Source organism: Odocoileus virginianus, chromosome 12 (assembly GCF_023699985.2).
Source record: "Odocoileus virginianus isolate 20LAN1187 ecotype Illinois chromosome 12, Ovbor_1.2, whole genome shotgun sequence".
Classification (NCBI taxonomy): domain Eukaryota; kingdom Metazoa; phylum Chordata; class Mammalia; order Artiodactyla; family Cervidae; genus Odocoileus; species Odocoileus virginianus.
This window is the reverse complement of record NC_069685.1, coordinates 37,849,512-37,876,595: the sequence shown is the minus strand read 5'-3', so window position 1 is coordinate 37,876,595 and position 27,084 is coordinate 37,849,512. Positions and strand designations below refer to the sequence as shown.

At 40.1% G+C, this 27,084-nt stretch overlaps 1 protein-coding gene and 1 pseudogene across 3 annotated transcripts in view; one reads left to right on the top strand and one right to left on the bottom strand.

The window, feature by feature from the left end:
• The window catches only part of TMEM144 (transmembrane protein 144), a 59,811-nt gene that overhangs the window by 15,765 nt on the left and 16,962 nt on the right, over positions 1 to 27,084 (top strand). For all 3 annotated transcript variants that reach the window (XM_020878185.2, XM_020878182.2, XM_020878184.2), the window contains exons 2-8: positions 5,632 to 5,803; positions 8,356 to 8,478; positions 10,985 to 11,084; positions 13,270 to 13,350; positions 20,410 to 20,491; positions 23,230 to 23,306; positions 25,332 to 25,450. In XM_020878185.2, the coding sequence (XP_020733844.1) occupies positions 5,695 to 5,803; positions 8,356 to 8,478; positions 10,985 to 11,084; positions 13,270 to 13,350; positions 20,410 to 20,491; positions 23,230 to 23,306; positions 25,332 to 25,450 (691 nt within the window). In that variant the 5' untranslated portion in view covers positions 5,632 to 5,694. The remainder of the gene's footprint in view (positions 1 to 5,631; positions 5,804 to 8,355; positions 8,479 to 10,984; positions 11,085 to 13,269; positions 13,351 to 20,409; positions 20,492 to 23,229; positions 23,307 to 25,331; positions 25,451 to 27,084) is intronic.
• On the bottom strand, positions 18,001 to 20,072 carry LOC110127821 (ubiquitin-ribosomal protein eS31 fusion protein-like; annotated as a pseudogene).

Genomic DNA, 27,084 nt, shown 5'->3' with positions numbered 1-27,084 from the left:
AACAACACTAAGTCTTTTAATCCATGAGCATGGTATATATTTCCATTTGTGTCATCTTCAATTTTATCAATGTCTTATAGTTTTCCAAGTACAGATCTTTTACTTCTGTGGTTAGATTTATTCCCAGAGATTTTATTCTTTTTGATGCTATTGTAAATGGGATTGTTTAATTAATTTCTCTCTCTGATAGTTCATTACTAGTGTACAGAAATGCAACAGATTTCTGTATTTTAATTTTGTACCCTGCAGCTTTACTGAATTCATATACTAGTTCACACGTTTTTGATGCATTTTTAGAGAAGGAAATGGCAACCCACTCCAGTATTCTTGCCTAGAGTATCCCGTGAACAGAGGAGCCTGGTGGACTGCTGTCCATAGGGTCGCACAGAGTTGGACACGACTGAAGCAACTTAACAGCAGCAGGAGCAGCATAGATATTATCATGTAATCTGCAGACAGTGACAGTTTTACATCTTTCTTTCCAATTTGAATTCCTTTTATTTCTTTTTTTGTCCACAATGCCATGGCTGGGACTTCCAATACTGCATTCAACAAAAGTGATGAGAGTGGACATCTTTTGTCTTGTTTCTATTCTTAGAGGAAATGATTTCAGCTTTCCGCTGTTGAGTGATGTTAGCTGTAGGTTCATTATGCCCATGCCCGCTGCACACACCACCACCTAGCTGTGTGTAGGTGCCACCAGGCTTCTCTATCCATGGATTTTTCCAGGCAATAATACTGGAGTGGGTTGCCATTTCCTTCTCCAGGGGATCTTTGTGACCCAGGGATCGAACTCGCATCTCTTGTGTCTCTTGCACTGGTAGGCAGATCTTTAACACTGAGCCACCAGAGAAGCCCCAGTTTCATCATATATGGCTGTTATTATATTAGGGTTTGCTCTCTCTCTATCCTATACTAACTCTTAGTATAAGAGTTTTTATCATAAATGGATATTGAATTTTGTCAAAAACTCTTTCTGCATCTATTGAGATGATCATATGGTTTTTATGCTTCAATTTGTTAATGTGGTGTATCACACTGATTGATTTGCAGACATTGAAATATCCTTGCATCCCTGGAATAAAGCCATCTTGGTTTCATCACCAAAATATATCTTGCCACTCCCTGTGGGCTGCAAAGTTCCTGCTGAAAAGTTAGCTGACACTATTATGGGAGTTCTCTTGTATGTAACTAGTTGCTTTTTCCTTGCTGCTTTTAATATTCTCTCTTTAATTTTTACTGTTTTGTTTATAATGTGTCTTAGTGTGGACCTCTCTGATTTGATCTTGTTTGAGAAGTTTTTGTTTACTGGATCTGGATTTCTGTTTCTTTTCTAAGGTTATAGAAAGTTTCAGCTATTATTATTATTCTTTTTTTTTTTACAGTATGCCCTTGTTGATTATCTATTTTAAATAGAGCAGTGTGTACTTACCAATCTCAAACTCCCTAACTATTCCTCATCTTTCACCATCCTCCCTTGGTAACTATAAGTTTGTTCTCTAAGTCTGTGAGTCTCTTTCTCTTTTGTAAATAAGTTCATTTGTATCTGGTTTTTGTTTTTTTAGATTGAGTATGTAAGCGATATCATATGATATTTGTCTTTGTCTGACTTACTTCACTTAGTATGGTACTCTCCAGGTCCATCCATGTTACTGCAAATGCATTATTTCATTCTTTTTATGGTTGAGTAATGAAAGTGAAGAGGAACTAAAGAGCCTCTTGATGAAAGTGAAAGAGGAGAGTGAAAAAGTTGGCTTAAAGCTCAACATTCAGAAAACTAAGATCATGGCATCCAGTCCCATCACTTCATGGGAAACAGATGGGGAAACAGTGGAAACAGTGGCTGACTTTATTTTGGGGGGCTCCAAAATCACTGCAGATGGTGATTGCAGTCATGAAATTAAAAGACGCTTACTCCTTGGAAGGAAAGTTATAACCAACCTAGATAGCATATTAAAAAGCAGAGACATTACTTTGCCAACAAAGGTCCGTCTAGTCAAGGCTATGGTTTTTCCAGTGGTCATGTATGGATGTGAGAGCTGGACTATAAAGAAAGCTGAGCACCGAAGAATTGATGCTTTTGAACTGTGGTGTTGGAGAAGACTCTTGAGAGGCTGTTGGACTGCAAGGAGATCCAACCAGTCCATCCTAACGGAGATCAGTCCTGGGTGTTCATTCGAAGGAATGCTGCTGAAGCTGAAACTCCAATACTTTGGCCACCTCATGCGAAGAGTTGACTCATTGGAAAAGACCTTGATGCTGGGAGCAGTTGGGGGCAGGAGGAGAAGGGGACGACAGAGGATGAGATGGCTGGATGGCATCACCGACTCAATGGACGTGAGTCTGAGTAAACTCCAGGAGTTGGTGATGGACAGGGAGGCCTGGCGTGCTGCGATTCATGGGGTTGCAAAGAGTCAGACACGACTGAGCAACTGAACTGAACTGAATCTTCCATTGTGTATACATATCATATCTTCTTTATCCTTTCATTTGTTTTTTTTTTTTAATTCAGGAATTTTGGCATTTATATATCTATATATATATCTTTTTCACTTATGGTTGCTTCCATATCTTGACTTTTGTAAATAGTGTTGTGGTGAACATTGTGGTGCATGTATACTTTTGAACCACATTTTTCTCTTTGCTGAATCATATAATAGGTCTTCTGCCCATTTTTTGATGTTTTTATTTTATTTTATTTTTTATTTTTTTGCATTTTGAGCTACATGAGCTGTTTGTAAAATTTTAACTATTATTTTTTCAAATAACTTTTTCTTCCCTTTTTCTCTCTCTTCTCATTCTGGCACTTTTTAATGTGAGTGCTGGGCTTCTCTGGTAGCTCAGAGGTAAAGAATCTGCCTGCAATGCAGGAGACGTAAGAGATGTGGGTTTGATCCCTGGGTCAGGAAGATCCCCTAGAGGATGACATGGCAACCCCTTCCAGTATTCTTGCTTGGAGAATCCCATGGACAGAGGAGCCTGGGGCTCTACAGTCCATAATGTTGCAAAGAGTCAGACACAACTAAAGTGACTGAGCCCTATGTGAATGTTAGATGCTTGATGTTGTCCCAAGGATCTCTTAAACTATCCTTAGTTTTCTAAATTTTTTCTTTCTGTTCAGCTTGGGTGATTTCCACTATGCTGTCTTCCAGTTAGCTGATCCCTTCCTGTGTATCATCTAATTGCCAACTGTTATTTTTCTCTAGTGTACTTTTTATATCAGTAGTTGTATTCTTCACCTCTCTTTGCTTCTTCATATTTTCTAGCTCATTGTTAAAATTCTTATTGTTTCATCCATTCTTAAGTTCCTTGAGTGTCTTTATGATCATTACCTGAACTCTTCACTGGATAAATTTCTCTCTTCACTTCACTTAGCTTTTCTTGTTTAGTTTTATCTTGTTTTTTTATCTTGAAACTATTCCTCTGTCACCTCATTTTTCCAGTTCTTTGTTTTTGTTACTCCGTATTAGGTAGGTTGGCTATATTTTCTGATCTTGGAGAAGCAGCCATAAGTAGTAGACATCCTATGCATCCCAGCATAACACTCCTCTCTGATCACCAGAGCGCTAGGGGTACCCTCTATATGGACTGCATGAACCCTTCTGTTGCGTTAGAGCTAACTACTGTGGGTACATTGCTTGGTGTGGTTGGCCCTCAGATCAGTTGCTTGCCAGGCCAAGTCTCAGCGTGGCTGGCTATGGGGTCCAGGTCATCCCAGGGCTGCTGCCCACCTGCTGGTTGGTGAGACCAGGTCCTAACGCAGCTGACTGACGTGCACCAGGAGGTCATGGAGCTAGTGCTATGCACTGGTGGAAATAGACTTTGCTTTTAAAAGGTGAATGCGAAATCTCACGTGTTCTACTGGTAGGCTAGGACTAGCTCTAGGACCCCCTAATGCTGAGTCAAGTCCTGTGGTAGCTAGCTACAAGCCAGGAGGTTCTGGAGCTAGTCTGGACTTGCCGATGAAGGGCCAGGTCCTAGTCGTCCCAATGCTGGTGTCAGTAGGCAGGGTCAAGTCCTGGGAATACTGGGGACTAACAGGGGCCTACCTATGGCTGCTACTGGTCTGCTAGTAGGTCAAGCTGTGTCCCTGCCTTGCTGGTTGCTTGGCCTGGGTCACCACAGGAATGGTGCCAGCAGGCCTTTGGGTGAGGCCAGGTTAGTGGGAGGATTTCAAAATTGTGCTTTCCAGCATCTTCCTGGCAGACTGAGGTCCCCAAAATGGCCGTTGTCAACATCTGCATCCCCAGAGTGAGCGTTAGCTGCCTCCTTCCTCACCAGGCAACTTTTTAAGACTAGCAAGGGGTCTGACCCAGCTCCTTTCATATGACAACCTCTGCTCTGCATCTTGGAACGTGTGAGATTTTGCGTGTGTCCTTTTAAGAGCAGAGTCTCTGTTTTCTGCAGCCCTCTGGGTTTCCAAATGCAAGTCTCTCTGGCCTTCAAAACTAGAAGGGTTCTCTTCAAAGCATGGGGCCCTCTTCCCCATGCAGTACCCCCAGTCTGGGGAGCCCAGTATGGAACTTGGGCCCCTCACCTTGGCAGAATCCCAACAGTTAGGATTATCATACTCTTTGTTGGTCGCCATACAAACAGGTATGGGTCTCAACTCTACTGTGTCTCTACCTTTCTTCCCATCCCTGTGGGGTTCCTTCTTTTTTTTTTTTTTTTTTTTTTGCTGCACTTCATGGTATGTGAGATCTTAGTTCCCTGACCAAGGATCAAACCTGTACCCCCTGCAGTGGAAGCACAGAGTTTTAGCCACTGGACCACCAGGAAATCCCCTTAGGGTTCCTTCTTTATTTCTTTAGTTGTAGAAGATTGTTTCTGCTAGTATTCAGGTCACTTTCATTGATGGTTTCTCTGTAAATAATTGTGATTTTGGTATGTCCATGGGAGGAGGTGAGTTCAGAGCCTTCCCACTCCAACATGTTGGCCACCTTCAAGAGATTTAGGAGGTTGTTGAAGAGGTCTGTAGGAGATTCTTCTATCTGTTCAGTGTTGTTGTTTTTTTTTTCAAGTCATAAAAGATAGTTTCATGAACCAAACTATTTGAACTATTATACACTGAAAGGGTGCTACTGATGAAGAAAAACGACTTTACCTCTAGGGGATCCTGAGTATGTAGCAACAATACAACTTAAATATGCCCTTAAGCTTGTGTTTCAAATAGCAGAAGAGCTTGTGCTCAGAAGATGCTGATAGTTCTCAGTCTTCACATGTGCTCACATGTAATTGTCACAAGCCCCAATTGAAATGAATAGAATTTTGGTCCACAAATCTTCATTATACCAGTCTACCCACACAGGCGAATTTCTCTAAAATATCATACAAATTGTAGCCAGATTTCGGAAGAAGTTAGATTTTTCAAACTCTGAAGACAAAATTTGCTTGTTTTTTTTGTTTGATTTTATTTAGGTCAGTAGTCAAAAAATGTTTGTTGGCAAAATAAATGAAGAAAATGAATTAACGTGGGGTGTGGACATAAATTCATAATGTCCTAAGTTTTTAATCTAGATAAAGGAATCGTACCATACTTCTGAAAAACTTAGTAAATGTCATGTATTGATCATAATTTGCTCACAGATTCACAGCTTCTTAATTGTTTCATTTTGATTTCTTTTATTTCAGAAGCTCTTGAAAAGAACATCAAGTCAAAAGTGAATCAGCTTGTTCTTGGGCAGCACCAGAGCCATGAGCAGTAATGGAACAGACCTCAGCACTGGTTTCATTGCTTCTATTGTAGCCATCGTTTTATTCGGCTCAAACTTTGTACCACTTAAAAAATATGAGACTGGCGATGGTAATTATGTTTTCTTCATTGTTAACCTTAAATTAATTTTAAATGTGAAGTTCACTGTTTTGGTCTTCTTTAAATGATGACTGTAAAAATGAATTTTTCTGTGCCAGATGCCAAATGAATAGAGCTTAAAATAAGCAGTTGATAATGCCCATGCCAGGTTATCTAAGTGCTAGTCAGTATAGAATAACCTTAATATTCTGTTTCATGGTAAAGCTAGGATGAAGGAAGCTTTTTAGCCATATCTGCTATGTTTATGGGTTTCCCTAGTGGCTCAGTGGTAAAGAATCTGCCTGCCAAGTCAGGAGACATGGGTTCAACCCCTGGTCTGAGAAAATCCACTGGAGAAGGAAATAGCAACCCACTGCAGTATTCTTGCCTGGAGAATCCTGTGGACAGAGGAGCTGAACAAGTTCAGCAACAAAAGCTGTGTTTATGAAAGAAGTCATTCTGTAATAATACTTGCTTTTTAAAACACGAATTTCCAACACAAATGATACAAAAGGAAGCAATTTGCTCATAACACAAATTTTGTGCTTGCTCATACACAATTTTGACTTTGACAAACCTACATGAACACAGAAAACTGTACCCAGATGGATAAAGGTGCATAGCAATGCGCAAAATGTGCTCACACCCTCTGCCTCAAACCACCACACCCATCCACATCTGGTGTTCAAACCCTCCCAACCTTTGCAATAATTCATGGGTTGCAACACTTTTGACACTCATTTGCTTAAGTAAACTTCATGTCTTTTACAAGGTAAAGTGCCATATTTATTACAGAATTTGTGAATTTCTTAACCACTTAACCAGTATAAAGCTGTACTACCATTTTTTATTAGGCTTGCTTTTTAAAAAAATAATTTTATCTGTTTATTTTTGACAGTACTGGGTCCTTGCTGCTGGGCAGGTTTTTCTATAGGTGCAGCCGGCGGGGGCTACTCCTTGCTGCAGTTCGAGTGCTTCTCATTGCAGTGTTCTCTTTCTGTGGAGTGCAGGCTCCAGGGTGTGCAGGCTTCAGTCGTTGCAGCTCTTGGGCTCTAGAGCACAGTCTCAATAGTTGTGGAACGTGGGCTAAATTGCTCCCAAGCATGTGGAGTCTTCCCGGACCAGGGATCAAACCTGTGTCTCTTGCATTGGCAGGCAGATTCTTTAGCACTGAACCACCAGGGAAGCTTTTTAATACCTTTTTTTTAATGACGTTTTCAAGTGTTGTATCCTCAGCCCCATTTCCCCCATGAGCTCTGTGGGTTTTATCACACTTTTTTACCTAGTGCAGTGATTTTTGAAACGTACATGTCACATTATCATAGAATTGACTATAATGTGAATTCAAGGAAAGAGATGTAACAGTTGTTTTTATCCACTTGCTTTTCCTATTAAAGCCAGGAAAAGGAATTGGGGATGTTATGGTGAAAGTCTGGTGAGAAGCATTATGTTATCACCCCCAATTTCTTATGTCGTTATGCTACCTGGACAATAGAGTTGCAGATCCTTTCCTTCCATAGACTTTCTTCTTTTTCCCATTGGAGTCAAAACAGGAATGACAAGTACTAGAAGAAGAACAAAAAAGATGCCAAAGGGTAGAGGACCTGGCTTTCGGGGTTTTACAAGAACCGTGTGATCCTGGGAAGCCTGATCAGCTCGTTTGTTCTGTTTCTCATTTGTAAAATGAAGGGCTTGTAAAACGAAGTTCCCTTTCATCTCTGTGTTCCTAATTTTAGAGGTTAACAGGTGTTTTCCTCTCCTCCACCATGAGATTGAGTAGAAATAAGCAAAACTCTTCCGATAGAGTCTAAAGTGCTATAAATACGTTGAGTTTTAACAACCTTAGTATTTCTTCCAATGTTGATGTTTTCTGTGTCCTTTTAATCCCTGAACCTTCTTCTGAGCCTCAGAAAGATACAGATACACCCTGTATCACCATGTGACCTTCCAGGAACTGGCAGATGGCAGCCAAGAGCATAGGAAGGGGAGTAGCCCTGATGTAGAAAGCCTGATTCTCAGGTCTGGAATGTCTGCCTCATCACAGACACTCGACTCCAAGTGCGTGGATCCCACGTGTGGCCATAAAGGGCTTTATGTTTATCTCAGAGTGACTCATATGATCTCCAAAGGTTCAAATTACTACTGTGCTATTCTGAAATTCTTAATGCCGTTCTCTTTGGTCAGGAATGGCACTAAGTGTGACATCTGAATAAAAATATATTGACTTGGTCTTGCCCTTACTCTTTGGCAGAAAATTCTCGATCCCTGTTAAGCAGGAATGCACAATATAGAGCAAGCTTTGGAGCCAAGTAAGTTTGAATTCTAGTTTTACAAACTGTTAGCTATTTGAACAAGTTGCTTCATCTCAGATTTGTTTTCTCTGTCTTTGAACTAGGGTTAATTATGATACATAGTAGTTACAGGTGTTATAATAGAGGTGTAAAGCATCTAGAATATAAGCAGTCAATAAATTGTGACTGTTATTAGAACATCTCATTGATATTCCTAAGCACCAATTTTCTTATAGCAGGTTGAACCCCTGACACCGATTTTTTGATTTCTAGGGATGTTTCTCCAGTGGGTACTCTGTGCTGCTATATGGTTGGTTGCCTTGGTGGTAAATCTGATACTACATTGCCCTAAATTTTGGCCTTTTGCAATGGTTGGGGGCTGCATTTGGGCAACAGGTAATGTATGATATAACTTATCCTTTAGTCATTTGATACTATGATCGTAATAGCAGGAAATGGCGATAGATACTAGAAATTAATGATTTCGTTTCTTTCATTTATATACTCCATAAATATTTTGGTTCATATTTTTGACTCAGATATTTTTCCTGACTCTTTCCTTTTAGTGGTTTCTTTCTTGTTCCTGCAAGAAAATCATTATAGCAAAATTATTATACTTATATCATTGTATAAAATTATTATAGGAAAATTGTTTCACTTGCTGTTTGTTCAAGCATAAGTGCTCTGCCCTTTCTCTAGCATGTTTATCAGAAAATACTTATTAAATAATCATCTCTACTAGTAGCATTTTTAGGACTTGTCCTTAGAAGTAGACAAACACACACACAGTATCATTTCAAAAGCGCTGGCAGAAAAACAAAAACAAACAAAAATCTTCCTTCTGTTGCCTTATCACTATTGCCTGAAATTTTATAGCTAGAGCTTATGCCTTTGCTTGGCCTATCAGGAATATTTTTCTTCTATTAATATAAATATATACCCCAGGAGAGTTTTCTTCTCTTTAACAAAGAAAATCAAAGATTTCTAGAGTTAATTTGATTAAAAGCAAATAGATGTTTACATGTTAAAAATTTATTGGGCAACTACTTAATTTGAATCTTTACAGAATTAAGTGATTTAGTGAAGATGATGAGTTGGAGGACAAAAGAGTTAAATTTGCACTCGAGTTGTAATTATTATACCTCATGTATGCTTTAGTACCATTGTGATCATCATTTTGAATAGGAGAGGGGAACAGAGAAAGCAATCATTCATGCTGCAGATCTTGACAACCACCACAGTATTTTATGTTCAAACAGCTGTTCACACTAGGAGTTGCTTGTTGTTCTTCAGTTGTTCAGCTGTGTCTGACTCTTTGCGACCCCATCTGCAGCACGCCAAGCTTCCTTGTCCTTCACCATCTCCTGGAGTTTGCTCAAACTCACGTCCATTGAGTTGGTGATGTCATCCAACCATCTCGTCCTCCATTGTCCCCTTCTTCTCCTGCCTTCAATCTTGCCCACCATCAGGGTCTTTTCTAATGAGTCAGCTCTTAGCATCAGGTGGCCAAAGTATTGGAGCTTCAGCATCAGTCCTTCCAGTGACTATTCAGGATTGATTTCCTTTAGGATGGACTGGTTTGATCTTGCAGTCCAGGGAACTGTCAAGGATCTTCTCCAATACCACAGTTCAAAAGCATCAGTCCTTCAGCACTCAGCCTTCTTATGGTTCAAGGAGTTCGTGGGAAGAGTTTAGTTTGAGAATTGCTGCAGACTGGGATGATGTAGGTCACGGTATTGTTCTTCGGTTGCTAAGTTGTGTCTGACTCTTTGGGACCCCGTGAACTGCAGCCCTCCAGGCTCCTCTGCCCTCCACTATCTCCCAGAGTTTGCTCAGATTCATGTTCACTGATGCAGTGATGCTATCTAACCATCTCACAGTGTAGAACACAGTAGCTAACTGGATGTAGGGAGTAGAGGAAGGGGAAGAGTTCATGGTGATGTAGGGATTTTATTGTAGGTGATTAGGAGAGTGACAGTGTCATTGACACAGATGAGGAGAAAAGGGAGAAGAACGTGGATGAAAGGGAAAATGATGACTTCAGCTTGGGACCTTTTTAGTTTAAAGTTCCTAATATTCCCATAATAAGGGACATCTGGTTGGTAATCTCTTATTGGCACTAAAGCTCTGGAGAAGGCCCAGGCTAGTTCTGGAAGCATGTGTCTCTAGCTGATAGCTGAAATCATGAAACTAAGTCAAGTGCCCAAAGAATATAGCAAGAGGAGGAGTGTTTTTTAGGGATAATTTTTAGAAAGCACCTAAATCCAGATGGTATGATGAGAAAGAACAGCCAAAGAAAGAGAGAAACAGGAGGGCATCTGATGATGAAGGCATCTTGGAAACCAAGAGAGAATCCCTTTTGAGAGGATATTGACTAAGTCAGACAGCAGGTCAGGAACTGGGGGAAAAAAAAAATGACCATGAATTTGGTCCTGAGTGACCCTCAAGAGTACAAAGCACTGGGTAGGGCAATCCAAAAGGCAAGTAAATGAGTATGACAGAGCAAAGTCTGGGGCCATATGGAGCCAAGGACATCTGCCAGTGGTTGGTCCTAGTTCCAGTCTAAGAGGGTGGTCACCATTAATTTTATCATTGACCAACTTCTGCAAAAAAGTCAAACAAAGGAGACCCACACTAAGGATGAAGAACATTGGTGCAGTTAGGCAAAGAGCTCATTTAACATTTTCTTTGTAGGATTTTTCCCTAAGCCTGGCTCTTTTAGCAATCATATTCATGAGGTTAATGCCAAACATTGGTTGTTTTATTTTTAAAATGAAGAATTAAGCTTTACTAAGTTTGTCCAAATCCCATAAGCTTCATCTGAAATTAAAGCTAATTTAATTTATAAATAGATTTTCTGTATTGAAAAATAACATCTTTCTTCTGTATGTTTTATCTACAGGTAACATAGCTGTTGTCCCAATTATCAAAACCATTGGTTTGGGCCTTGGAATCTTAATCTGGGGATCATTTAATGCCTTAACTGGATGGGCAAGCTCAAGGTAACACAAAATAGGGTATTTTCTTTTTTTTTCATTTATTTTTATTAGTTGGAGGCTAATTACTTTACAGTATTGTAGTGGTTTTTGCCATACATTGACATGAATCAGCCATGGATTTACATGTCTTCCCCTTCCTGATCCCCCCTCCCACCTCCCTCCCCATCCAAATCAGATTCTTTGCACTCACATTTTGTGTAAGGCAAACGCTGATTCTTGCCTTCACAAAGGTCACTTCTTGTAAGACATACACATAACATGTGCTACCTTGAATTATTTGCCTTAATAATTCTAAAGAAGTGATCTAACATGCCAATCAAGATAAATAATTTTCTTTAGAGAATGAAAGAGGGAGAAAGAGAAAGGGCATTGATATTTATTTTCTCTTTCTACGTGTGACAGTTTTGTTTCACCTGTTGTACACATCATCATTCTAATCTTATATCCACAAATAAATGAGGTAGGTGCTGTCTTAGAAGATAACTGACCCACAAAAAAATGAGTGACTTGTTGAAGGTCGCAGAGCTAATGAACCGAGTTCAAACCCAGGTCTGATAGTTCTAGAGTCTATATTCTTCCCTGTAGGGTCTGAGCCAGGATCAGCAAATCATTGCCCAGCTTCCACTTTGTAAATAAAATATTGTTGGTACACAGCCAAACACACCCATTTAGGAGCGTCTACAGCATGGCTGTTTTTACCCCATAAAGGCAGGGGTAAGTAGCTGCCAGAGGCCATCCAATCCACAAAGCCTAAATATCTACCCTCTGGCCCTTTATGGGAAAGTTAGCCAACCCCTCAGCTCTAGAGTTGAGCTGTCAGATGGGGTTGCCACAAAACATGTGGCTGTGTATATTTAAATTAATTAAAATGTGATAAAATTAAGCATTCAGTTCCTCAGTGGTACTGGCCACATGTCAAGTGCTCCATCACTGTATCTGGTTAGAAGCTGCCCTGTGCAACCATGGGACAGCCATGGAACATTAGAGAAGTCCTGTTGGACTGCACCACCCTCTGTCAGCATTCAGATGAACATTCCAGTTGAGTTTGGGATGATAAATAGAAGGAGGATTTTATTCTAACCTTACTTTTCCAGCTCCTCTTCCTACTCAAAGCACTACAGCAACCTCAGTTATAATGAAGCAAACGAACTTCCAAGACATTCTTTCCTGTCTTTTCTCCACCCCCACTCTGCCTTTTACAAGTGCTGTTTTCTTCTTGCCTCCATTTTTCTCACCCTTGGATGGTTCACAGTGATTATTGGTAATGGTCACTGCAAGAACAAGGCATTAAAAACAGAATTTAAAGTGATGCCAAAGAGTAGAGATCTTTAACCAAATAGTCACTGAAGTTTATTTCAAGTACTATACAGAATTGCAGTCAACTTAACAGCATTCAGTTAGCCACTTAACCTATTTTTTCTTCTTTATTTCTTAGTCTTAAAATGAAAAGGAGTTTTCTTTTAGACAAGTACTTTTACATATACTGACTCATTTAATCTTCGTAAGAAACCTGTATATTAGGTATAATTATAGGTATAATTATCCCCATTTTAAACATGAGAAATTGAGACACAATAAAGGTAGTTAACTTATCCAAGTCACAGTTAGTAAATGATGGACCTAGGGTTTAAATCAGGGATCTGACCTTGAGTCCATGGCCTTAAACAGTGTGATAAACACATATTCAAGAATATCTGCTTTTTGACAATTTATTTATTTATTTTATTGGAATATAGTTGTTTCATAATGTCGTGTTAGTTTCTACTTTACAGAAAAGTGAATCAGTTACACATACACATATATCCACTTTTTTTTAGATCGTTTTCCCGTATAGATCATTATAAAGCATTGAGTAGAGTTTCCTGTGCTATATATACTAGGTTTTCATTAGTTACCTATGTTATACCTAGTAGTTATATATATGTCAGTCCCGGTCTCCTAACTTATCTCACCCCGCTTCCACCTCTTAGTGTCTGTATGTTTGTTCTTTACACCTGTGTCTCTATTTCTGCTTTGCAGATGAGTTCATCTGTATTGTTTCTCTATATTCCACATATGCATTAATATGTGATATTTTATCATAGATTACCTTCTGACTTACCTCACTCCATATGACAAGTCTCTAGGTCCATCCATGTCTCTGCAAACAGCGCAACATCCACTTTGATGTGACTTTCTCCATTTCCAGGTTTGGCTGGTTTGGAATGGATGCGGAAGAAGTGGCAAAACCGCTGCTCAATTATATTGGAGCTGGGCTGTCTGTAGTAAGGTACGTGGCCATTTATGATGATTTAATTTCTCTTTTCAACATCGAGAACCATTTTTAAAGAGCCGGATGTGTTTACATTGTTTTACATCCACATCTCATCAATCAGCATGATTTTCTCCTCAGACACTTCATTTACATTGACAGCCATGTCTTCAGAGGATGAAAAGTGCCAGCTCTGGGGTCCGGAGCCCCAGCTTCACAGTTCGAAAGCTCTGAGACCCCAGGAAACTGTTCAGCTGTTGTCAAGCTCACTTTCCTTATCGGTAATATTCAGAAAGTCCTAAAACATGGCTCATAAATGAGGATCAAATGACAGTTAAAATATTGAGTTGGCCAAAAAGTTCATTCGAATTTTTCTGTATGCGCTTATGGAAAAACCTGAATGAACTTTTAGGCCAACCCAGTATTTTGCAAACTAGAAAATCCTATATGAATCAGCATTGTGCTGGCTTTCTGTTGGTCTGAAATAGCTACTGGCTCTCTCTTCTTATTTCTTACAGACTCTTTGCACTCAGTTTCCACTTTCCTGTGGCCTCACTCCCGTCTCCTAGCCTGCTCAGATAAGCACACTCACCTGTGAGAACACACACTCATGTGACTACCTCTTTGGGGATGTCTAGTTATAGTCACTGTATGAACGAGGGTCAAAGTGACTCTGAATCTCTGCATGGCAGCGTTCAGTCCATAAAATCATCGCTGAATTAGGTCACCTTTGATTCACTCCCTTCTCCTCTCTGGACTCCATCTATATTTCCTGTCAGCACCTCACATAATGGATAACACTGCCTGCGAAGCTTTTAGTACTTTTTTATTCTTCAGGGAAAGAACGCTATATTTCTCTTCCTCCTCTAGTGATGACTTTTCCCCAGTCACATTCAGGAACAATCTCTTTGTCATTGAAATGTTGCCTTCAAGAGTGGTTCCAGGCCAGTCAGAGAGGAAATAACATAGATTATTCTACAAGAGCAGATTCTTGACATTTTTGGTTAGAGGCAATTTTGTGCATTTTGTACAATTCACATAGCATTCGAGCTTTGAATAGCTCTCTCAAAAACCATTTCTTTACTCCCTAGAATTGGAATGTGGCATGCCTTTATCTTGACTTAATGGTAATTTAAGACCAATTTACCCAGTCCATCAGACATTGTTTTTTTTTTTTTTTCCATATTCCTTCTTCCTTTAGAAAGTGTACATTCTTTGAAATGACAGATTATTCATGATTTACCACTTCCACCTGTGTGACCTTAATTTCTCTATATCTTGGTTTCTTTATCTGGGGATAAAGTGTGGATAATAATTGCACCAGCCTTATATGACATTTTGAGCATTAAATGAAATAAAATATGTTAGGCACATAGCTAATACTCTATATGTTAGGTAATTTTAATTACACTAGTCATTCTTTTGTTAGTAGCTGTTCCATGCTCAGTCACTGTTTCCCCTTTGGACCTCTGGTGTCCATCCCTGCCTTCAGCTAGTCAGAGTGCCTGGGCAGTCTCCCAGTTTGGCCCGGAGCTTGATGTGAGGCAGGGATATGCAATGGTCTCTTGCCTGTGGTACATCCTGGCTGTCTTTTGTTGACCTGAAGTAAAGACTACACGGCCAGATGGTCCCCAGCAGAAAAAATGATTTATTCGGGATCAACAGAGAATTGCTATTCGGGGTCTGCAGCCATGACGAGCCAGCGCCAATCTCCCATAGCAAGGGGAGGAGAACTCTACAAAGGGGAGAAGGAGAAGGAGAAGGAAGCTGGGAAGACTACAGTAAACGGGTGCATGGATTTTCCCTGACTGAGTCCTGGCCCAGAAGGAAGAGGCGCCTTTTTCTTTCTCTTGGCTCTACCATCCTCACAGGGTGTGAGAAATTTCCTTTCCTTCTGTTTAATTAAAGGTTCTGTTTATTAAAATTTTTGATGCTTTCCTAAGAGAAATTTATAAATTAGTTTATTCTGAGTGGAATTCACGGAAATACCTTGGAGTCTCATGGTCAGTATAAGGAAACTTGACATATGGTCATCTCAGTTTAGGATGTTGCTTTTCTTTTTAAAATTGCAGTGATTGCCTCAGTCCTCCTGAACATCATGTTTAATGGGTTGCTTAGGTCATGTCTAGCATTCCGTTTTTCCTACATGATATCTATTGTAAGGATCAGTCACTTTCCACATTCAGGACCACTGCAGGCATCCTAAGCAGCAGAGGATTTAACACAGAGAATTGTTGACGAAAGTGTTACAAGGGCCAGAGGAACAAAGGGAGGAAAGTGGCCTCACCAGAAGCCCCAGAGCCCCTGTTCCTACTGGCGCTGTGGGGACAAACTCCCCCGCCCTGAGCTCCCGCCACCACTAGAGCCCCCACCAAGGCAATATAGCACCTCCCTACTTTTGCCTTATTTGTGTGTCTCCTGCTGGCAAAGCCAAAATGAAGCACAGTTTGGGAAAACATAGTTTTCAGTCTTCTGGGCTCCATGGTTCAGGATAGACGTGGAACTGATGCCAAGAAACAAAGTTCAAGACCTCTCTTAGACATGCTTTAGTGAAGATCCAGGAGTCAGAATTCATGAAAAGGCAAATTTCCTTTTCAGTTAAAAGCAGGCTCTGGATTATCCTTGAATCTGTCTCCATTCTTTACTTTCTTAACTTGTTTTCCTTGGAGAATGGTGCTGTGAGGAAACCCAGGTCTTGGACTCTAGCCGTTACCTTTCTTCAGAGCCACGGTCCTTACATGGAACTGTGGACCAGGCTAGTCATCTTGAGGTAGATGCTCTCTGGGCACCTCCTATTCCATTTCAGGTGGGGTTACCTGTGGAAGGGGACCCTGCCAGGCCAGGACTGTGCAAACCCTGGGCTGTTGGTTCCTTTCTCTTTGCCTTCAACATTTTCAATCAGAATTACCTTTCTTAGGGCTTCACTGGTGGTCCAGTGGTTAACACTCTGTGCTTCCAGTGCAAGGTGCACAGGTTCGATCCCTGGTCAGGGAACTAAGAGTCCCACATAATGTATGTCCAAATAAATAAATTAATTTAAAAAGTACCATCTATTTGAAAAAAATACTTTTCTTACTTTAGCCTTCCCTAAAAAACTGATTTCTCTTCCTGCGTTTCTTCTCTGCATGGAAGATATTAGTCACAGTCTTTCAAATTCAGAAACTCAGGCTTCTTATTTTTTTTCCTTTATAACCCCCCATATCTAATTCTGTAAAATTCTTTTTGAATGTTTCACAAGTTCCTCCCCTCCTTTCCCTTGGCCCCTTTCTATCTACTCACCTGTATACAGTTGTAAAAATCTCACATCTCATTTCCCTAGTTCTGTTCTTTCCTTTGTCAGAATGACTTGCGTGTATCTGCTCTCAAATTGGGATATCACTTTTCTATTTAGCAAGCTCTGAAGGCTCCCCACTGGATTCAGAATAAATCTGTCTCCTTAGTCTGGCATGTCTTCCGTAGTTACAGATCCAGTGCTTCTTCCTAGCACAGTTTCCCCTCTCTTGTCAACTCCTTGACCTGGGATTACTTATCACAGCATACTTGGCACTTCCCTCAGCCCCAAAAGCCCTTTCCTCTGCTTCGTTCGCCACCCTGAAATTTCAGGTAAGATTTCCCATCTGATGATGTTTTCTTCATTTTCTTCCTCCTAAATTCCTACTGTATTTTGCACTTCCTCTATTGATGTTATCCACACCCTCCAGGTCTGTTTTGTATTATTCACACAACTGTCTTTATGCTTAAACCGTGGGATCCTGAAGGGCAAAGTCTGCTCTTTGTGCACCATCTCCCCCACCATCACTGTCAGATAGCGCGTGACTCAGAATAAATGCTTGTTGAAATCAGTTGTCAGTGTAAACACACACACATGTGAGTTTTCCAAATAGTAAGATGTGTAGGGTTGCAGATCTAGGGAAACTGGAAAGGTTGAAAATGTAAAGAAGCATCCTTGCCTATAACATATTTTCTTCTTCTTCTTTTTTTTTTTTTTTTTTGCTTCCTATGCTTTTGACAAGATTTCTAGACTTTCTCATGGAACTTTGTGTTTGATAAACTATACCAAGTTCTTTGCATCTGTAGCCTAGAAGACCATGTGATCTATTTACCTTTATGTTCATATTAATATATTGACATATATGATGCATCTCATTACCTTGCCCTGACTTAGTGCTACATCCTCTCTTGACCTAACCTAGCTGGGACTCTTCTTTCTGACTTAGCCATTTTGTGTCTAGTCACACAGGCTCAGACGACTGACTCAGTCTTGACTTCTTTCATATGCTCAGCACCCTTCTCTTCCATCAAATTTATAGTTAAGGTTCTCAACTGAATAACATATTTTGAGCTTTTATCATGTGCCAAAAAGTACCTTGAGAATTTTGTGACCATTTTTTGGAATTGTTTTTAATTGTCAAAGATTATAATTGTACACTATTGAGAAGTATAGACCAAAACATAATTATTGGAGGGCAGTTGCTCATCATAGCTCCGTAAAGTGGGTCTCTCCCCATTTTTTAGATGAAAACAGTTGAAGGTCAGAGAGGTTAACTGATTTGTTGGAAAGTCATAGAGGTGTTTGAAGAAGCGTTCAAGGACTTTTCTCTGGATCCTTCAAGTATTTTTTTTTTTTTTTTGTAATGTTAGCTCATATCTTTATTAACCAATGTACAATTATTTGTCTTCTGGTTTGTTGAAACAATAGGTGAGACAACATTTACCATAATAATGTCTGTCGAAATGACTGGCCATAAAAACTCCAGCACCACATTCATCTGAGGGACACTCCCAGCGAAGGCGACTGATTTTGCCATTCTCATCCAGCTTATGTTATTTCAGAACAGCCATCTTAACCTTCTTTCTCTTATGCTTGTTCTTGGGCGTGGTGTAAGACTTCTTCCTTTTCTTAGTGCCAGCACGAAGTCTCAACACAAGATGAAGAGTGGACTCCTTTTGAATGCTGTAGTCAGACAAAGTACATCCATCTTCCAGTTGCTTGCCAGCAAAGATCAGTCTTTGCTAGTCAGGAGGAATTCCTTCCTTATCCTGGATCTTGGCCTTTACATTTTCTATGCTATCCGGGGGCTTGACCTCGAGAGTGATGGTCTTCCCCATCAGGGTCTTCACGAAAATCTGCACCTTGGCGGCGGTTCCTCCGCAGATGGCAGATCCGAAGCTCTGACAAGTATTTCTAACATGTCATTCTCTATTGTTATTAGAAAACAGACTGGTCTATACAAAGTAGAAAGTTTTCATGGTAATTTTGAGGAGAAAATGCAAAGGTAGTGTCTAATATTAGCTTTGTGAATGAATGTATACATGAGCACACACATGTTTACATGTTTAACAATTAAGATAGACACATATAATCAGATTTTATGCATTCAGTTAAACTGAGTACAATTCATTCAAGTACTTTGAGGACCCTGAAAGAGATAGAAAATGTGGTTCCTATTCAATTTTCTATTGAATTGGAACATCTTTAGAGAAAAAAGATTGCATGGGAAATGGTCTGGATTGTGTGATGATGGTTCTCAGTGTTGCAGGACTTCAGAAAAGAGGAGGATTTGGGGAGGATTGGCCTGGGGAGAGCTCCCCTCTCACAGTCAGTAGTCACCTCTTCTGTAGTTTGGATAAGAGGTGAGAGTATGATATGCTTAGCTAAGAAAGCCTGGCAAGCAAGACATGAAGCGTGGATCAGGGACTGGTCAAAGAGAGAAGTCCATGGGGGAGTTATGTTCAGGAAGGTTGAGTGTGGCATGAAGTGAGAACAGTGAAAGGAGGACTTCGCAGGAGGTTCATTGGCTAAGAATCTGCTTGCTCCAGTGCGAGGGACACGATTCCATCTCTGGTCTGGGAAGATCCTATATGCCACAGGGCAAATAAGCCTGTGCGCCACAACTACTGGAGCCCACGTAGCTAAAGCCTGCGCTCTGCAACAAGAGAAGCCACTGCGATGAGAAACCCATGCAGCACAATTAGTAAGAGTATCTCTCACTAGCCACAACTAGAGGAAGCCCACACACAACAACAAAGGCCCAGCACAGCCAAAGATAAATTAATAAATACATTCTTAAAAAATCAAAAGGAAACTTAGATCTCCTAAGGGATGGAGTATGGAGCCAGTTAACTGTATAAAGCAAACAAGAGACTGAAGTAAGAAAGCCACTAGACATATTTAATTTTTATACGAATGATAGCATATCTGGGTGCTCTAGTCTGCACCCAGCTATCTATACTATTTCAGTCTCTTGTGTGCTTTGAAAACTTCTTATATTGCTTTCACTTTTGAGCCATGCAAATATTTTAAAAAAAGAAATATCAAAAGGATACTAGAGTTGTAACTTTGCTTCAGGTTAATTAAATACTTTAGTACATTTTAACATTTCTGCATAGTTTAAAAGTCAAGGTCAGTGAGGTATTTTTTACAAAGATGCTGGACATGGATAGTAAATTAGAGAGAGGTTCAAGGGTAAAAAAAAATATTCGGCTTACATGTGTGTTTTTATCTCTTAAAATATAGTCTGGAGGTCTTTCCATATCAGAACATAGAGGGTATCCTCATTCCTTTTTTATTGCTGTGTTGTATTCCATCACATGCCCATGAAGATCAGCTCACCTGAGTGTGGCTGTCCCTGTGTTATAAGGCCTGGAGCAGGATTGGTAAGGGCAGGAGTGGACACACCTGTGCTCTTGGTACGTGGCCCCAGAGTCTCCTCCGTGGGGGTCACACAGTCTGCACTCATATCAATGGTGCTTTTCTCCTCCAGGTTGTTCAGGCATGTTAAACTTTTGGGGTTTTGTCAATAGAACAGGTGAGAAATATATTTCAATGTAGTTTTCATTTGTATTTTTCTTACCATGCGATTCCATGACTAAGCAGGATTAAAAAGAAGGAAATTAAGGTTAAGGAGAGACATCAAAGAGAATGTCAGTGCTGGAGAAATGGCAGGATCCCTGCAAAGGCAGTTTGGAATTAATACCATTAGGTCTTCATTTTAGCTCTGTTTTCCCTTAAAATTCAGGCATCTTAATGTGAACCAGGGTTATGATAAATGTCACTAAAATTTATTTTCTTTACAGTGCTTTCATATTTTTGTTCATCAAAAGTGAAATACCAAATAACACATATTCTGTGGACACCACACCACTGATATCAGAGCATGTGAGTACAGAGTGAGAACCAACTTGATCTGAAACATGAAATTAGGATAAAAGGAAATTGCATGGATTTGAACTCAGATGAGAGGCTGGTAGGGTATGTTGTTAAATCAAGGATATCTGAAATATCTTAGCATAATTATCATGGGTAGGTTTATGTAGCAGTCAGTCCATATTTCCACAGTAAAATTTCTCAACAAGCACAGAGGTCTAGTTATTTTTATTGATGGTAGATCCCTAGTAGGAGAGGTTCATACAAGCCTGTATTTTGGAATAACTTAAGGTCGTTGCAGCACAGGAATTCTAAATACTACAGAGAAGTGTGAAAAGTACTTAGAAAGAAGGAGGGAGGAGGTTTTCATAACCCTAGGGAGGGTAGCAGGGAACCGATCAGAGGAAGTTAATGAAAAGGTAAATCAGGTCATATGAATGTAGGGATTAGACTTGGTTTTCTTCTCATTTTTCTGCCATATCTCTTCCACTCAAAGGTGAAGACGGTAACTAGGTAAGGAATCTCTATTTTGACCTTAAAGAAGCTAAGTGAGTCTGAACATAGCAAACTAGATTAAGCAGGGCCAACCTTTACAAGACAGCCCACACCGCACCAGTGCCAGAGGCTCCATGTTACAGAAGCAGTTTCAGGGCAAACCCTTGTGGCCATGAGCACAGGCTCCCGTCCTCCTATGTCACATGTCTTGTCCACCTGCCAGGGTCCAGTGGTAGCAAGCTGGCCTCAATCCCGCATCCCACCCCCCCATTTGGGCAATGCCCCCCTGGAAGGCACAACCTCTACTCCTTCAGCTCAGTTCAGCTCAGTTCAGTTCACTCAGTCGTGTCCGACTCTTTGCGACCCCATGAACTGTGCAGCACGCCAGGCCTCCCTGTCCATCACAAATTCCCGGAGTTTACTCAAACTCATGTCCATCGAGTCGGTGATGCCATCCAGCCATCTCATCCTCTGTCGTCCCCTTCTCCTCCTGCCCCAAATCCCTCCCAGCATCAGGGTCTTTTCCAGTGAGTCAACTCTTTGCATCAGGTGGCCAAAGTACTGGAGTTTCAGCTTCAGCACCAATCCTTCCAATGAACACTCAGAACTGATCTCCTTTCGGATGGACTGGTTGGATCTCCTTGCAGTCCAACGGACTCTCAAGAGTCTTCTCCAACACCACAGTTCAAAAGCATCAATTCTTTGGCACTCAGCTTTCTTTACAGTCCAAGTCTCACACCCATACACAACCAATGGAAAAACCATAGCCTTGACTAGACAGACTTTTGTTGGCAAAGTAATGTCTCTGCTTTTTAATATGCTGTCTAGATTGGTCATAACTTTCCTTCCAAGGAGTAAGCGTCTTTTAATTTCATGGCTGCAGTCACCATCTGCAGTGATTTTGGAGCCCAGAAAAATAAAGTCAGCCACTGTTTCCACTGTTTCCGCATCTATTTCCCATGAAGTGATGGGACCGGATGCCATGATCCCTACTCCTTACTTCAAAATTTATCTTTCTTCCCCCTTTTATCTTTCCCATATCAAAACTCTTCTCAACTAAGTTGACAGAAACCTTAGTTAAATTGACACTAAGTATGTTGGTTACTCAGTTGTTCTGACTCTTTGTGACCACATGGATTGTAACCCACCAGGCTCTTCTGTCCATGGGATTCTCCAGGCAAGAATATTGGAGTGGGTTGCCATTTCCTTCTCCAGGGTATCTTCCCAACCCAGGGATCGAACCTGTGTCTTCTGCATTACAGGCAGATACTTTACCATCTGAGTCACCAGGGGGGTCAAGTTAAATAATAAGTAGCTTAGGGGTAAGAGGAAAGAGATGTATTCATCCATGGGCATCTCTAATCAGAGAACTCTTTAGAGAGGATAGAGAAGTGAGATGGGGAGAAGGTGTCTGGTGTCCTTGCCTACTTTAGTGTTCCAGATACCTCCTAACCAACCTCCCTTTAAACAATGGAGGAGGGGAGGAAATAAATGCAACTTGGGGAAAGCTACATAGGAGTCTAATTGCCTTAGAGTTTTCTATCAAGTTGGCAGTAAGTAAGCCAACTAAGATTAAAGATGCATATACAGTGTTGATTATGATGCAGTCATACATCCGGAGGTCCTCGTGAGGGAAGAAAGTATCGTTGTCAAAAGAAAGCTTGACCTAGCACATAACAAAGAATTCAATTCTAATTTCTCATCTCTTACTATTAGGAGTATAGCATCAAGGAAACCTCAGCTAAGAGACAAAGATGATTACTTTGATAGAAATATTATGAACTTGGGCAAAATTTTTCCTAAGTTAGAATATGAGCTAATCTTGAAAAAGGCAGGGAATGTTTAAGCAACCAGTTTAGTTTTAAAAAATCTGGATAAAAATATGCCTGTTGATCTTAAGTACTACATAGTAGAAGAGTCTTAAGTTCTAATTTCTTGGCAGATTATTAAAGTTTGCAAATAAAATGCAAGCACTAATAACTTTTGTTAGTTTTGATAAGTGTATCAAAGTAACCATTTATTAAACTGTGAAAAACATTTTAAAAGAGACCAGACCATTCTGAATAAAAGAGAAACAGAATCGGAAACATATGAATCTAATGATGCCCACAGAATCAGAATGCAGGGTGACATGGTTTTCTTTTATTTTAAAGTGTATTTGAGACAGAAGAGAAAAACACTGAAAATCTTGTCACCAGTGTGGCTATTAATTGAGTGCTGTTTTTCTTTTGTTTTTTTGCCAATGTTTTCACTAGGTGATTAACAAAGCTCAAGATCCTGATCCTGACTGTTCCTGGGTGGATAAACTTTCCACAGCACAAAGCCGCTTAGTGTAAGAAGAGGTTCTGTTAACTCTGTTTCATATATGGTTACAGCAAGGATAAGCAGAATGGAGTTGTATCCATTTGAGCTCAAGATGAAAATGGGAACACAAGCTTTGACTTCTTAACTTCATGGTAGAGAGACTTTCTGGTCCCTTGCTGAATTTTACAGCACAGTGGGCCTTGGTCTCAGTGCTTCAAGGAATTACTAAGCCCCTGCAGTGCTTCTAGTTAATAAGTCGCTCACAGAAGCAATCTCATTTTGCAGGACTTTCATGCCTAAAGTAAAAGGAAAGATTGAAAAAAAAGGAAAAGGAAAAGTACAGGCCACAGAGTGTAACAACCAATACACTCCCAGCAATCACTGTTGAATTAGGCAAGCCACATCTCTAGCCAGGATGACCACTGTACCCTGGGAATCCCTCCACTTGGTATCAGAGAGTTTTATAATCCCGAGGTATTTATTATCAAATATGATAGAATATTTTGTGTCCGTGTAGGTCCTTGTCCACACCCCTGTGCTCTCTCTGTAAAGACTGAGACACTTAGGCTCAACAATAGCTCCTATATTTAGGGGTTTGGGGGACTAGCAAAGAAATATGAGAATGATATGTTTTATGTATGAACCTTTATATGTTTATATAAGAAATATGAATACATGATAGTATGTAGCTTGCGTTTTTCAATTGAGGGCTGTCTTAGACTTCATATGGTGACAGTTTAAGAACAGAAAGCACGTCCTCTTGTTAGTATATACACTGTCTTCATAGTGGAAAGAGGCAGTGCTGGGCACATAATAGATGCCCCCCAAAATATTGGAATCAATTAAATGAATGAAAGAATGAACTAACCTATGGGCTTTGGAAGAAAGAAATATGTTATTTTTGTTTTAAAATAAAATAGATCTCTCCAACAAAATGTTTTTCACAAAGCATCACCTTCATTAAGAGAATATTTGTTAAGCACTCTTCTAGTTGTCTCATTGGACAGCCTAGTCCATTAGTCTGGTTTGTGTTTGGGACCCTCCTCCAGGATTCGTGGTCTTCGCCACGATGTAGAGGTTTCCATCAAGAACAGAGCTCATTGGTCATGTGAGTACCTACAGTCTCATATTCCTCAAAGCACCACTAAAATAGACTTAAAGCATTTATTTTTAAGCTTAGAAAGGAATCGTTTTTGCCTAAAACTCTTTCCTGTTTCATGCCATTCACCTCTATGTTAAGCTCAAGGGACTGTTCTAAAATATTAATCATCTCCCACCAAAGTCAATGAAGACTATTGCTTCGTGCAGATATAGCCCAAGTATGAAGGCCCAACATGACTCTACTGCTTAAGGCAAAACATTTTCTTTTTACAAAAGTAATGTTTTATCTGAAATATTCAAATTATTTTATTAAGGAATTTCCTGGCAGTCCATTGGTTAAGACTTGGTGCTTTCGCTGCTGTGGACCCAGGTTCAATCCCTGGTCTGGGGAACTAAGATCCTACAAGTCACCCAGGGTGGTCCAACTCTTTGGGACCCCATGGACTGCAGCCCTCCAGGCTCCTCTGTCCATGGGATTTCCCTGGCAAGAATACTGGGGTGGGTTGCCATTTCCTACTACAGGAGATCTTCCTGATTCAGGGATCGAACCCTAGTCTCCTGCATTGCAGGCGGATTCTTTACCACCAAGCCACCAGTGAAGCCCTAATTTAGTTAGAGAGCCATGTTTTTTCATGTCACTTGTAGACTATGATGGCAATGTTCTCACCTATGTAATGACAGTTTATAATAATAATCCTTTACAGTGTCTGTAAATCATGTCCTTCCACCATTCGATAGTGAAGGGCTGAGGCTGTGTCCCAACAAGGTACCTGGATGCTGCGGGCCATTTCTGGGACTTTTGCTCATCACCCCAGTTGAGATAAAAGGGTAATTGCTACATGATGCCTTGTGATTTACATTTTGAAGCATGCTTTAGGTATGATTCCATTTGTGTGTTTGGCAGAAATATTGCTTTGGGCCAAGATGAATAGGAATGTATTTGTTTTTTAAGGGGCTGCAGTCTCGCAGTGATATCTGGAATTCTCTATGGATCTACATTTGTGCCCATCATTTACATCAAGGACCACAGTAAGAGAAATGATAGTATATATGCAGGAGCAAGCCAGAATGGTGAGAGGAAAAAGTCATTTTACTTCATAAGTAAACTCAATACCTGTGTTTCTACTTAAGACTATAAAAAGAAATGGACGGTGGTAGATATTGGTACATAGATTGGTTGATGGGAATATAATGAAAAATCAAGTTAAGAATAAAAAAAGGAAATTTTATCTGAGCCAAACTGAGCATTGTAACCCGGGGGACCGACTCTCTGAAGCTCTGAGAACAGTTCCACCTGTTAAAAGTTGAAGGCACTTTTGAGACAAAGGATGTACATCAAAATGACATACTGACATTTCACATAAAGTTCACCAAGGATACATAGTCTAGGGAAGCATAGTACAAAGTGAACAGCCAGTCACCATGACCCCCTGCAGAGCTGGGAAAGAATGTTATTCTTTTGAGAAGTTATTAATACATCACTAGCATGAGAAGAAAGAAAGACATTGATCTTTATGGTCAAGCAAGCACCCTCATCTTTGAGAAGCTCCGATTAAAGTAAAAGGCAGGTGCACTCCTTGTGTTAGGGAGAAAGCCCAGACAGACACAGAGAGAATTTTATGCTTAAGCTTTCTCATCTCGTCTTAAAGTATAAATTTCCTTTCATCAGATTTGATCTTTCTTTGTCATTGTAAGTGGTGAATTAGAAGGGCCCTGGAAACTAAAAGAAAGGACTATTTCAATATTTTCGTATGATCTTCAGCATACGAATGGAATTGATTTTAGTCAAGGTTCATTTCAGCTACTTGGATCTTAACATGTGGTTTCTGGCTTTGCTGCAAGATTTGGAGATTATTTTCCAGTTTGATGATCTCTGGGAAAATGTGTGTTCTTCTCCTCTTTAAAAAAGAAACTGAAGTGTAGCATACACTTTGTAGCATACAGTGCTTTCAAATCAAGTAAAGGTCAAAATATAGCCTGCTTAGGATATTATTTTTCAAGCACAAAATAGTACATTGAAAGACCCAACGTAATGCTTGCAAATTGTCTCAGTTTCTAGTGACAGAATTCATCTCTCAGATGTCACCTCCGCACTGCGTGCAACAGCCTTCTACAGGCTCAGAAGGAGAGGAGAGGGTCTAGTTCAGGACCCTGTGATTATATTGAAATGTGGCTCACATCTATGATGATACAAGAAGGTGATCATGGTTAAGTTAGTTCTACCTCAATGACACAGAAAATGAATGGCATCTGTGTTCAGATAAGGGAGAAGTTTGGAGGGCAAGTCACGAGGGGAAGATGGATAGAAAAACTGGGATCTGGACTCTAAATGAATGGATTGACTTTGAATAGATACCGTGGTTTGTTTTTTCCCTTTTATGTTTGGCCCCACAAACAGTTCCCAAAGTACTTTTATTACCTTCTGTGCTTTTTAAGATTTTATGCAAATATTTTTTGTACATTTATTCTTTTTGTTTTAGAGGATAAAATCTAATAAAAATAGAATAACTTAGGAAAAATTAAGAGGGAATGGAAAATGAATGAACAAGTAAAATGTAACCATGAACGAGTCTTAAAAACTGCACCGCGCTTGTACACTTGCTAGCAATGAGTCATAAATTTGGCTCTAAGATTCTTATAGCCACAAAGGAAATCAGATCAGTCCCGGAATTCAGCAAACACAAGATGAAAACAACTGATTGTTC